At 49.3% G+C, this 12,085-nt stretch overlaps 2 protein-coding genes across 24 annotated transcripts in view; one reads left to right on the forward strand and one right to left on the reverse strand.

The window, feature by feature from the left end:
* Positions 1-2,035, forward strand: part of COL6A3 (collagen type VI alpha 3 chain) — a 64,165-nt gene extending 62,130 nt beyond the window's left edge. For 7 of the 8 annotated variants that reach the window (XM_040603542.1, XM_040603534.1, XM_040603535.1 and 4 more), the window contains 2 exons: positions 329-499; positions 722-837. In XM_040603542.1, the coding sequence (XP_040459476.1) occupies positions 329-499; positions 722-762 (212 nt within the window). In that variant the 3' untranslated portion in view covers positions 763-837. Of the gene's footprint in view, positions 1-328; positions 500-721 lie in introns of all 8 variants that reach the window. The other variant, XM_040603541.1, reaches the window with a different exon arrangement.
* LOC121092466 overlaps positions 1-12,085 on the reverse strand; it is a 33,671-nt gene that overhangs the window by 8,391 nt on the left and 13,195 nt on the right. For 5 of the 16 annotated variants that reach the window (XR_005829314.1, XM_040603546.1, XM_040603547.1 and 2 more), the window contains 4 exons: positions 11,195-11,261; positions 10,150-10,384; positions 9,940-10,069; positions 6,321-6,409 (listed from right to left, as the gene is read on the reverse strand). Coding sequence is in view for 8 of the 16 variants with exons in the window: in XM_040603546.1 (XP_040459480.1) it covers positions 6,321-6,409; positions 9,940-10,069; positions 10,150-10,384; positions 11,195-11,261 (521 nt within the window). In the remaining 8 variants the exon portion in view is untranslated. Of the gene's footprint in view, positions 1-5,622; positions 5,735-6,320; positions 6,410-9,939; positions 12,065-12,085 lie in introns of those variants that run through there. The other 11 variants (XR_005829319.1, XR_005829316.1, XM_040603545.1 and 8 more) reach the window with 10 other exon arrangements.

The following is a 12,085-nucleotide window of genomic DNA, read 5'->3' on the forward strand; positions in this document are numbered from 1 at the left end:
TGAGAATCTGCCAAATCCAGGGGATTTGCAGGCAATTGCTGCCATGCAGCACTCATCCCTCATCTCAGCATCACTCTGTGGATGTGTTACAGCAACATGGCCCAGGGCTTGTGGATCAGGGCTGGTGATCTCCAAAGAAAGACCTTCTCTTTGCAAACAGGGGGATTTAGTCACAGTTGTGCAATGTCTATGCTGCGGTCGCCCTTTCTGAGCTTGCATGCCAGCCCTGCTTGCAGGCACTTCTCTGCCATGCAAATACATTCAGAGAAGTTGTGTTTCACCCAGGAATGCGGCTGCTGACTCTTTTTGCTCCTGCTTTTATCTGCAGTCATGGATATCTGCCAGCTGCAAAAAGATGAGGGGACCTGCAGGAACTTTGTGCTAAAATGGTACTACGACCCTGAGACCAAGAGCTGTGCCCGGTTCTGGTATGGTGGCTGTGGAGGCAACGAGAACAGATTTAACACGCAGAAAGAATGTGAAAAAGTTTGCGTGTCTGGTAAGCAGCGTATGTGCAGCTGGAGGAGGGGGGGAGGGGCGGGGCAGCCAGGTCCCTGTCATTTCCAGTCCGGTGCATGGCTTTATGAGCTTGCTTGTGGCCCTCTGGACTCCACAGCAAGTCCTGGCAATTAAGTCATTTACCTTCCCTCAATATCCTGCATGGCTTCCCATGCACAGAATAACTTCATTTATTTTCTCTTTCTCCATCAAACCTTTTCAGGTAACATCAACCCTGGCGTGTTGACAACGATAGGAACATAGAGCCAGCGACCTGTCAACACATACCTCTGAGACAGCCAGGAGCATCAGCCATTGCCACCTTACCCCTATAGAAGCTAAGGGTATAGACTACCTTGCACTGTACTATTTCATGCTTTTAACTTCCAAGCAAACCTTGAAGAAAGTGTTTTGCTGCATGACCTATCAATATGGTGCTAAACTGTTTGTGGACTGAGTGCTACATGTGTCCGGGTTATATTGTATAGCTTCAACATTACCAAATATTTACCTAATTGCAGATTGTTACTGTCTCTCAACATGTCTCTAAATTACCCTTTCTTTCTGATTCCGGCAGTCTGCCTATCTAAGGCACCATAAAAATGAGACCAAAAAAAAAAATCATAATAACTTCACTGCAACTGTTACATGCTTGCTTTCATTGTTTTCGTAACTGAGCATAACTTTACAGGGGAAGCCTTCATGTAAGAGAGTAGCTAATTCTGACAAACAAGCGGTTCAATTTTTCATTCTTCCTTTTTTTTATTTTTTTGTTTTCACCCTTTGCTGAATTAGATTTTAAACTAGATCTCTTGTATGCATTTGTAACATATGTGGCCAACCGAACTAGCAAGGAAAAGGAAGCAAAGTTTCCAAATGCAAATGCACTGCTGGGACCAAGGCCTCAGTTAACAAATTTTTAAATTGTGGTGTAGGATGCCTCTGGCATTCTTCTGATGTTGTATGTTTTATAAAATACAAAGCAAAGCAATTTGGGGAGAGGGAGCAGTGGGTGGGAGGGGGATTTTATTTTTATTGTGAATTCTGTGTCAGGAAGTCTATACAAAGAACTTTTAAATAAAGTCTAATGGAGGTTTTGAGAAACTCATGTTTTTGTCTTTGTAAAAGCCATGTTGAGCATCAGTGGAGTAATTTTCCAGGGCCTGGAAAGCATGTATCTGGAGAGAAATCCCACCGACCCTTAAAGGGAGGATGTCTGTAGTGTGGATATTCAGGGGGACATCACTGAGATGCTGCTGGTAACCCAGAGTTTTCCATCTTGGAAAAAATTGGAAACCAAGATGTCTTGGTTGTGAAATCTCCATCCTGGAGGAATTTTAAGCTCAACTGAATATAGCTCTGAGTAACCCAGCCTCAGCTGGCCCTGCTTCCAGCAAGGTGTTGATCAGAGCCATCCTGGATGTCCCTTCCAACCTGCGTGACTCAATGACCCTATGGGCATTTTCAGGTGTCTCCTTTGCTGCCCGTAGCCATGACTATTTTACCCTAGGCTATGCCTGTCCTCTGAGCTCACCCAAGGCAGCTACAGTCACAGCAACAACGTGCATTCCCCTGCCCCTCCAGAAATCCCTCCCAAAAGCAAGAGGCAGCTGAACTCGACCCCTGGGCACAGGGCAGCTCTGGGCTGTGGGGCTGGTGTCCTAGATTTCCCCGAGCCTCAGCCGTGCTCTGCAGGCAGGGGTTGATGACGCTGCCCACAGCCTGGTGGGGATGCTCAGAAGGAAGAAGTGAGCCTTGCAGGCACACCCCACCAACAGGGCGGCCAAATGCCACAGCCAGAGCAGGTCCACAAGGGAGAGGGCACTGGCTAAATCCTAAAAAGCAGACCAAGGCTACAATTTAGGACTTACCCAGTGTCATCTTCCATGGGTCAGGGTGGGACTGCCACAAGGAGAAGGCAACCTGGTGCCCCAAACTCTGAGGTGCTCCTTTCTGAAGCACTTCAGGCAGATCTTCAAGGACCATGCCACAAGACATGCCGCATGTGTTGTACACGATCTCTTTGAAAGCAGTCCTCCCAGCAGGACAACTGGCTTTCCATTACACCATTTATGAGACTAAATTAAGCTGGCCAGACACCTCAGGTTCCCCGATCGATGCTGGAGACAATTCGCAGGGGCCCGAGAGCCCCACCGTGACTTGCCCAAGCAGGCGAGGCTGTGGAGTCATCATGGCAAGGAAGTGCATAGGGCTGCTCTGGCCTTTGTCCCCGTGGGGATCTACATTTTTGGGTGTCCCAGCTTTTATACCATTCTTGGCACGCAGAGCAGCCCAGATCCCAAAATTTCCCGTCAATACCAAGCCACTTGCACAGGGTTAGGGGACAGCAGGGACACTGCTTGACTCAGGGTAAGCCCAGCCCTGACAGCCGTGCTAGGGAAGCTGCGCTGTTTATTTGGCACCCTCTCCAAGCCCATCACAAGGGCTTCATTAAAAAAGAGGGGAATGGGTAATTTTTAAAAAAAATTATTATTATAATTGCCTTTTGCAATGGCTGCAGCCAGCTGTGGCTGCACCAGAGGACAGAGCAGCCTGCCCTGCATTTCCCAGTGCACGGGGGCACGGCCAAGGCCCCCGTTTTTTTGCTCTCACAGGGTATGAAAGTTGCAGCTACGTCAAAGTGACTCACAAATCCTTCCCTCCAGCCTCCCACCTCTCCCTCTGCACCATGGGAAAGGTTTTCCCAACACCAGTGCCGCCCCCATTTCCCAGGAAAGCTGCTTTCAATGGACCGGGCAGTGCTCTGGGATGCAAAGGTGCAGCCCAGGCTTCCACAGCTTGCTGGGGGAGCAGGCAGCTTGGGAAGGCTCACCACATCCCCTTCCATCCCGGGGCTGCGGGGTGTTGCAGTTGCCTCTCCCAAGCCTTTTAAGGAAAAGGAAGCACGTTACACCCCGGGCCCCCGGCCAGCGGCTGCGCGGGGTTACACATGGAAGTCATCTGCAGCTGGGAGCGCATCTGCCAGCGTGGCTGCGGGATCAGGCCAGGAGTAAAAATAGCTCAGCCTTGCCCAGCAGAGCCCCAAGCAGCGTGCTTCACTCCTGGCTGCTGATGGTTAGCCCCGACAGCTGTGCCCTGCTGCTTTTGGGGTGGCCTTCACCATTTGTTAGCATCCCTGTGCTGTGGATCCGGCTGTCATCCCACCAGTCACCAAGTCCCCCCATGTTAGGAGAGGGGGATGCTCCCCTGAGGTGTTTTTTTCTGCAGACAAATTACTTCTGGCTAAACAGTTTGCATCCCTTTGTGAAACTATTTCTTTGCAGCATCCTAGAAGAAATAAAGACAGTGTTGGTGAACTCAAGGCAGATGTGATGGAGATATCTGCTGTAGTCTAGAGGACACAGTCTTTTAAGCAGAATTCCCATCTGAATCTGCTGCATCAAAAATGCCCACAACTTTGCTTTAAAAAGTACAGCATCAGTCTTCCACCCCTGCCTGAAAGTGAGACAGCAAAGATATAAAAGCTGGACTCAAGAACAACGATTTCCTATAAGCTGAAGGCACGCTGTGAAACAAAAAAAAAACTTTACTGGAAGCAAAAAGTCTCCTGGTGAAGACCGGTTCTGTGGTTTAATGCTGTTTTGAAAGTTTCTCCATCTTTCATTATGAGTCCTGAGTGAGCTGCTGGAGGACATGTCCCATGGTCTGGCTGATACTCTCAAATCCTTGGCCTGTGGCCCAAAAAGGGCTTGTGTGCCTGGAAGTCTGCTTTCTTGAGGCACATCAGCTAATACCAGATACTATCACTGCCTATAAACTGCATCTTTCATTGCCAGACCACCACAGCTACACCACTTCTACTAATGGCCAAGATATCTCGCGAAAAGGTTCAGTGTCAGTGGAGATGGTAACCTGGCAGCCGCCTCCTACTCTGACCTACTTGCATCTTCTTTTGGATAGGCTTGGCCACACGTTTTAGCAAAACTTGCCTGTGAGACTAACGCCCTGAGGCACCCTGAAGTGACGCTAGGCAGGTCTGACCATTGATGTAGACAGTATGGGTGGGATATGGTTGCCTGCATCTAGGCATGATGTGTCATTTCAGAAACGCTTGGGCACCAGTTACACGATGTACGTGGGATCACCTTAACCTTTACTGCACCTTCCAACCCCACGCAGATAATGTCAGCCACCAATGAGCGTCTCTGCTTGCAGTAAGGGCATGCATTTTAGGCAACCAGGATGCGCTCCTAAATGGAGCTGTGGATGTAGGAGGTGACGTAGGACTTTGTGCCTTCCCCTGGGCAACCCCACCGTGAAATACTCCATGAGAAGGGTCCCTAGTAAAACAAGGGCCGGTGGCTCTGCTGACTGGGACAGAATTAACATTAGGACTTGAAGACAAAGCATTAAAGCCAACACTCACTTGTACTTCATGGGGATCTCCAAGGCAGGGTCAGCCCAACCTATGTCAGCCCTGCAAAAGTTCCCAGAAAACTCCAGAAATTCACGACAATTCTATAATTGCCCTAAAGTGTGAGAGTGGACAGTCCCTAGGACAAACAAGCACCGCTTTTGCAATAGCCAGTCCCAAATCTCACTTGCTCTTATTGAAATCCAGGGGTTTTGGATAAACATGCTGCCCTTGGATGCAAGCGAGCTACGAGTCCACTGGTGAAAACCACAGGGTTTAACACCAGAGCAGAGACATAACCTCTTATAATACTGACGGTATAATAAAAATTAAGTGTAGAACATGTAGCAGAGTTAAGCATTGTAGCAAGACCCTTAAATTTAGGATAGCACCAGCATTTAATGCTTGGTTAGGTTATCTTAATGCTGTAGCTTTGCATAGCCTTCTTCGGAAATCTTTACAAGGAGAGGCAAAGTGGCTCTGACACGTTTTACTGGCCAGTATTAAATTTATTACATCAGTAAAAGAAGCCAATCTAAAAGTATATAGATGTACACATGTACCTGCCTCACTCCTTTCAGTTAAAGCGGGTTTTCCAGCCGCCACACCAAAGCAATGCCCTACACCACGAGTGTTGACATTGCAAGGTCAAGAGTTTAAGGCTGCCTTCCACGCCGGGCATTCCTGGAAATTAGGAGTGTATCCAAGTACCTCAGCACAGATGCAGATAAACTTGAAGCAGCTGAGCCTGGAGAAAAGGATCCTCAGATAGCTGAGACATAAGTGTGGGCATTTCCTTGGCCACAGGGCTTCTGTGTGGCCATCACCCTACCCTTCGTCCCGTCTTGCTTCAGCCTCCTGCTTGTGAGATGGAAATAATACATCACTCAACCTTAAAAACATTAAACCTCTGAGTCACAGGGAGATTATAAAATGAGATAAAGAGATCTGGAAGATGCCAGATTTTGTAGGTGCTTATCTGCTTTCTGCCTACGTGTCACAGTCCCTGGGTGCCCACAAGCTCTTTGGGGCGGGCTGGTCGCTCCTGGGGAGCAGCACCTCGCAGGGAGCTCCCCGCAAGCAAGCACCATTCCCAGAAGCTGAGGTGACCGCTCAGCCGCTGCGTGCCTGCCACTGGCACCAGCATCCCAGATGGTTTAAATCCTGAGATAATCCTAAACCCATGGTAGTTCCTCAGCCCTTGCCACCCACAAGGAGCCCCAGCCCAGCAGCCGGGGACCGCTCACAAAATGGCAGCAGGCAGCTCGCTGGAAGCGCAGCCTTTCCAAAAGCAAAACCCAGGGCTAAATTGGACATGGCGGGGTAAACAGCCCCAGCGAATAGCTGGGCCTGCCCTCCAGCTGCAGGATGATTTACAAGACGGCAGGAGTGGGGTTTTTTTTGGTTTTTTTTGTTAAACAGAGCAGATCCGAACCAGATGTCTAACCTTTATCTCGATTGCTGCGGAGACGGAGGAGCCGACAGGAGAAAGACGTTCGAGTTTCCATTAACTGCCACTCCACTGTCTTCCAAAGTCTGCTCATAAAGAAAAATGAACACCATCAGCCAGGAAACTTTGCTTTGGTGAACTATATGTTTTGTTTTGACCTTCGCTGCTATAGCGACCACACCGAAATAAAAGTGCAGCCGGCTGCGATGACCTCACCGCATTACTCTATTAAAATCTGATATTATAAAGCTATAACCCAGGCGGGTGATTGAAGATTTGCACATAGGCACAGCTTTTGCAGTGGTCTTCAGGAAAGCGGGGCTGGGAAGGGCAGGTATAGGGGGAATGAGAGCGGCAGGTCAAGGCACCCATCTTTTGGGATTTTTCCCACCCAGAGAGCAAGTAAGACGCATGGGAGAGAGACATGGGAGAGGGAGGCGGGTGCTGCCTTGTGTTCCCAGGGATGGGGCAACTTCTTCCACCTGTGATGAAAAGCTTTTGGGAAGGCTCTGGCAAGAGGGGACCACACAGCACGGCTTCAAAAGCCCACTGTGAGCAGTGGGGATTTCCAGACCTAGCTCACCCTTCTAGCTCAGTGCCTAGACAAGCAGGGAAATACCCTAGGAACAACATCCACCTCTTGAACCTACCAAAAATTAGTTTCCAAACCTGGGATGAAAGCACCCCAGTGTGCTGCTGGGAATCTCACCTGAGATGCGAGTGTCTCAATTTTAGGATATCCTGGTGGGCAAAGGCCAAATAAGCTGTCACTCTTAATAAAAGGCAGAAACTATTTAAGAGTGTAAGCACTATATAAAGCTTATAAATGGGATCTGCAAGAGTGGGAGCATGGTCAATAAACTGAAATGGAACTGAAAGGCCCGCAAAAAAGTTGCTACGGATGAAAGAAGTAGTTTGTTATTTCTAAAATACTTGTCTAGCTTTCCAGCAGTGATTAATTCTGCAGACGGGAAGATTGTGTTGGAGGTTAATGAAAAAAAATGAACCTTAGATTGACGGGAATATTGCAAAGGGCATGACACAGCCTGCTTTGGAAATAACTGGCCCGCTGTGGCCACTTTTCTACAGCATATGTGTTTCAGTCTCCCCTGCCCAGCTCGCTGCTGCTTCCCTACTCCAGCCCTTAGAGCATCCTTGTATTTACTGATGGATTAACTACAGCACACATGAATCTCAGATGGAAGCATTACCACTTACTGTCTAGCAACTAAAAGTTTAAACAAATGCCATTTGGAAAGGAAAGCTAAATACGCTCACACACTGCTCACACTTTTCCCCCCGGAAATCTGGCAGTTTTTTGTGGCAAGAATGGTTTTCTAAGCGAATGGTGATCAATGGTTTACAAGAGATGTTTTGCAGCAGGAAGATTAAATACAGTGAGCCTGACATTTCCCATTAACCCTCACCTCTGCTGCTCTCAGGGCATTGCATTTTGACTCAGTCCATTTTTTTAAGGCTGCTAGAAACAAGAAATTATTTTGGAAAAACCAACGAGCTCCAGCACCCGCTCCTGCCCTGGGTGCTGGGGTCCCTGCACGGCTCGCTGGGTGAAACATCCAGCTCCCTGGACTCCTGGGCTGGCGGTGCTCGGAGAAATGCAGGGGTGGATTTTGAACAGACTGGCTGACAGTTTGACACACAGCAAAAAGTTGCCAGATTCTGTAGCTGTTTCCAAAAGAATTACTCAAAATCCCCACCGACCTTGGTTGCGTTGTAAGATTCCTTCGTTTCCTCCATGCTTTCTCATCCCCCAGCCCTTTCCCTTGGGATGCAGACCATGGGCAAAAGCACAGCAGCTCTGCATCACCCTCTATGCCTCAGCAATGGATGCAGGTGGTCCCAGGCTGGCTGCTTACTAAGCTTAGATATTTTATTTAATTCCGTTTCTCCCCTAGGATGGATCAGTCATGGGAGAAAGGCAGAGTGGCACCTCCAGAGCAGCCTGGAAGCTGCACGCCATCTTCATACCTAAAAGCCTGCAGATGCAAAGCAGGTTGTAGGTGCCAATCCGGGACTTAAAGCAGCAAGCTGTCCAACAGGAAACATAAAAATGCAAATGTTATCCTGAAAAAACTTCAGCGGAGAAGCCCACAGGCCTCTGAGAACAGTAACAGCTCATTACACAGCGGTACAACAGACTAAATGCAGCTTGGGAACCTGAGAGCTCATGGTAGCTGCGTTAGGTGATATCTGCATGTTGCTTCTAATCTTAGGAAATGCGCTAATTCTCATAGCAAGAATTATAATCCTCCTCCCAAGGGAGTCTATTTCTTGAAACAGGCCCAGTCACAGCACCCTCACAACACAGCCCAAACAGCCCCTTTTCACCCACTTCCCAGCAGGACAGGGCAGATTAGCCAGGTTCAGCAGCCAAGTGCAAAAGCCTTGTTAGTGTTAGAAAAATATCTGCTGTTTGGAAGAGCTTAATGAGCTCTGAAGTATTTGGTACTAAAGCCAGCTTAATCCTGAAAGTGGGAGGCAAGCAAGGAAGCCAGGCACCGTGCCTGTGTGGATTCAGGGAATGGGGTTAACCCCAGATTAAAGAGCTTGACTGGAGATTACCTCTCATTTTTTGTACTTTTTCCCCAATCTGACCAGTTTTTCTGCCTCCCACACAGGCCAGCTCCAGCTGCCTTGGGAAGGGGTGTGAGCATGGGGAACTGGATAGTGACCCTTCCCATGCTGGGCTTGCAGCACCCCACGGCTTCGGGAACCAGCAGCCATCACCTGCACATCTGCGCCCCCCCCCCCCCCCCCCCTTAGGTGCCATTCAATAGCTTTTTCAATCCCTCCTCCATCTGACCCCCCCCCCCCCCCCCCCCTTTCATTCAAAGCCCCCAGTCTGAGATCCCAGTTCTTTTAGGAAGCAGCACACTGAAAACGGCACCTCGTTTCCACGCCTTTTCTTCTGCCGCTGCAACAGGCAGCTGCTGGAATGCTGCCTCCGTTCTTTCTTTTTTTAATTTTATTTTTGGGACTAAAAAGGCATTTTTGTTTGTGGTCCAGAGCCAAACTCATTGCAAAAGAGCAGGCTGTACTCTGGTCAGCCCTGTGCATTGTCCCTGCAGCTGTGTTCCATCGCAGGGCTATCTAATGCTGGTGGTCACGTAAAGATGGGGAGGAGAACATCCCCCTTGCAAATTTTCTTTGATAGCCTGTGCCTGTAAGTGGTAAGTTCAGCCCTCTTCCATGAGGGCTTGAGGATTTAGCAAACCAGTGCCGTGCTGATCCCCGGGCACCCATGCCCCTGGCTCCCCTCCTTGCAGGCGTGGGCTCAAACATTTTCCCAGATGGGTTTCCCTGTGCAGGGGCAGCTCCTGAGTCAGGGCTTCATCCTGACCTGGTTTGCAAAACCTCCCTCGCTACCCTGGGGTGCTGCATGCCCCACAACCGCGCATCCCACCGAGCTCCTCCAGCCATGAGACAGGCTGCATGTGATGAGTTTCCCTGCCTCAGCAGCAGCATGGGAGTAGCTGGCACAAGGGGTGGGGGTGGCAGCTGTGCCTCCTGGGCATCGCCAAAATCCACTGCCTCCCAATGAGCTTTCATCACGTCTTTGCTCCCTTGGCATTTTCCAGCCACGCATGGAAATTACCTGGATGTTTGGAAGCAGGGGAGAGCATCTCCTGCATGGCAGGTAGTTGCATGCATGGGCAGGGTTGGCTCCAGCTGACTGTGCTGTGCATGGCAGGGAGAGGTCCAAGATCCATTTGCAAGCCCCCAGCCTGCCAGAGGCACAAAAGTAGTTACAAAAATTCAGTGTAGCTACAAATAGTGTGTGAGTCTACCTGCAGTTCTGGTTTACCATGGGTTGAATAACCCTCTTGCAGGTGCAGGCTGGAGAGGATGAGTAGAAAGGATTTGTTTCTGCAGAAGAGGTATCTCCCAAACTCCTGCCTTCTCCTCTGTCCCAGCCCCAGCTCCTTATGTGTCTGTCGCACCAGAAATCTCAGGAATTTCCACTGCACCACTCTCAGTTCTCTGCATTTTTCACAGATGTGTCTAGAAAGGGACACCAATTGCACAAGATGGTCTGAGCACTGGGGAGAGTCCAGAAGGAAAAAAAAAAAAAGAAAAAAAAAAAGGATTAAAACCCTGAGCAACAACTCCACACTCGGAAAAAGCAGTCAGAAGTTTGAAGCACATCCAGACCACTACTCTGGAAATCAAGCTGAAAAATCTTGTGACATCAGGCCCTCTCAGGAGGCTGCTGCTATTTCGCAGCTGCAAAGCCCTGGGAACATCACTAGCAGCCCGTGGTGGACTTTGGAAGAGCTGGAAAGATGATGCTGCAGTGCCCAAGCTGAATCTTGCAGCATACTTCCCATTGAATGCCATTGCAAGACTCTGGCAGCTCAGTATTGCAGAGCACAAAATAATTCTTCATCAGTCATTAGCTTGCTCTGAACATCCAACACCTGGAAGTTGAACATGCACAGGCTGGACAGAGAAGGAGAAGGCATCTTACAGGACTCCTGATCATTTCTTTGCTTCAAATTGCTCCCAGTGCCTGGGGACAACAGGGAATTAGAATTATATTTCTTAAGGTGTTTTGAAATAAAACCAGAGCTGGTTTGTATTGCACAGAGATGTGGGTGGCGGGGAGGTCATGCAGATGTGGAGCAAGAGATGCAGGAGAGAGATGGTCTAGTGGAAAAGGGGATGAGGAGGTACTTTCTTTACCTTTTCTATGTACATTTCTGTGCATCGCCACATCTATGCCCAATGTAATGCAATGCCTCTCTTGCTCAAAGGAGCACAACGGGGATATATGTTGCAATAAAATGCCTTGGCAGGGAAATCTGGTGACCGCCACCATTCCAAGCACAGACCACCGCAATTTCACCCACCTTTGGCCTCAGCGGAGAGCCCCGGCAGAAGCTTTTGCTGTATGATACAGCCGGCACTGCTGGACACCTGATTTCAGGCAAGGCATAAAGCTGGTTTAAGAAGATACATATTTGCATTTTTTAAAGCAAGCACACACTTATTCCAAGAATTGTTGCTGAAAATTTATGGATATGTTGGAAAGCCACTTGTAAATTGATTAATATGGTTATTGAAAGGGAGACAGTACGGTCCCAAACTTGTTACTGATGGCATCCCCTAGGAATAACATCCAACTGTGCTATTTTGGAGGCTGAAAACAGGAAAAAAGAAATCTAACATTAAAATGTACATGATTGTCCAGCCTGCTGAGCAGCTGGAGGATGATGGATATGAGCAATAGGATGGAAATGGAGAACACAATCACAAGACCCTCCCCCAGGCTCTACCTCCTTGCAATGGGGTGGGTTTGAGCCAGACTTCAGGACCCACCACCCCAGCCTCAGGGTGGCCAGTCAACCCACTCCACCCCTCTCCCCTCTGCAGGGCACAGTGACGCTTTTCCCTTGCTCTCCTTCATCCAGCAGCCGGGACCAACCCCAAGCTCAGATACCGTCTGACTTTTGCAATCCCTTCCTAGCCCCACCAGTAAAACCAGCACTTGGCTGCCTGGATCTGCTCCTCGGCTGCCCCGGCTCTGACGGCACACGGTAGCCCCACGCTCGCCGGGCTGGGGCTGGACCCCGACCGCGGCTGAGCCACAGCTAAGCATCGTCTCACTGCCTCCCACACAGATCCGGGACCCAGCGGCGAGCTGCATTAGCTCATCACTGGGGTGCTGCCAGCCTGACTGAGGAGGGAAGGGAGAAAAGGCAGCACAAGAAAAAGGAGGGCTAAAAAGAAAAAGGAAGAAC

The sequence above is a fragment of the Falco naumanni genome, chromosome 8 (genome assembly GCF_017639655.2).
Source record: "Falco naumanni isolate bFalNau1 chromosome 8, bFalNau1.pat, whole genome shotgun sequence".
NCBI classification, from domain to species: Eukaryota; Metazoa; Chordata; class Aves; order Falconiformes; family Falconidae; genus Falco; species Falco naumanni.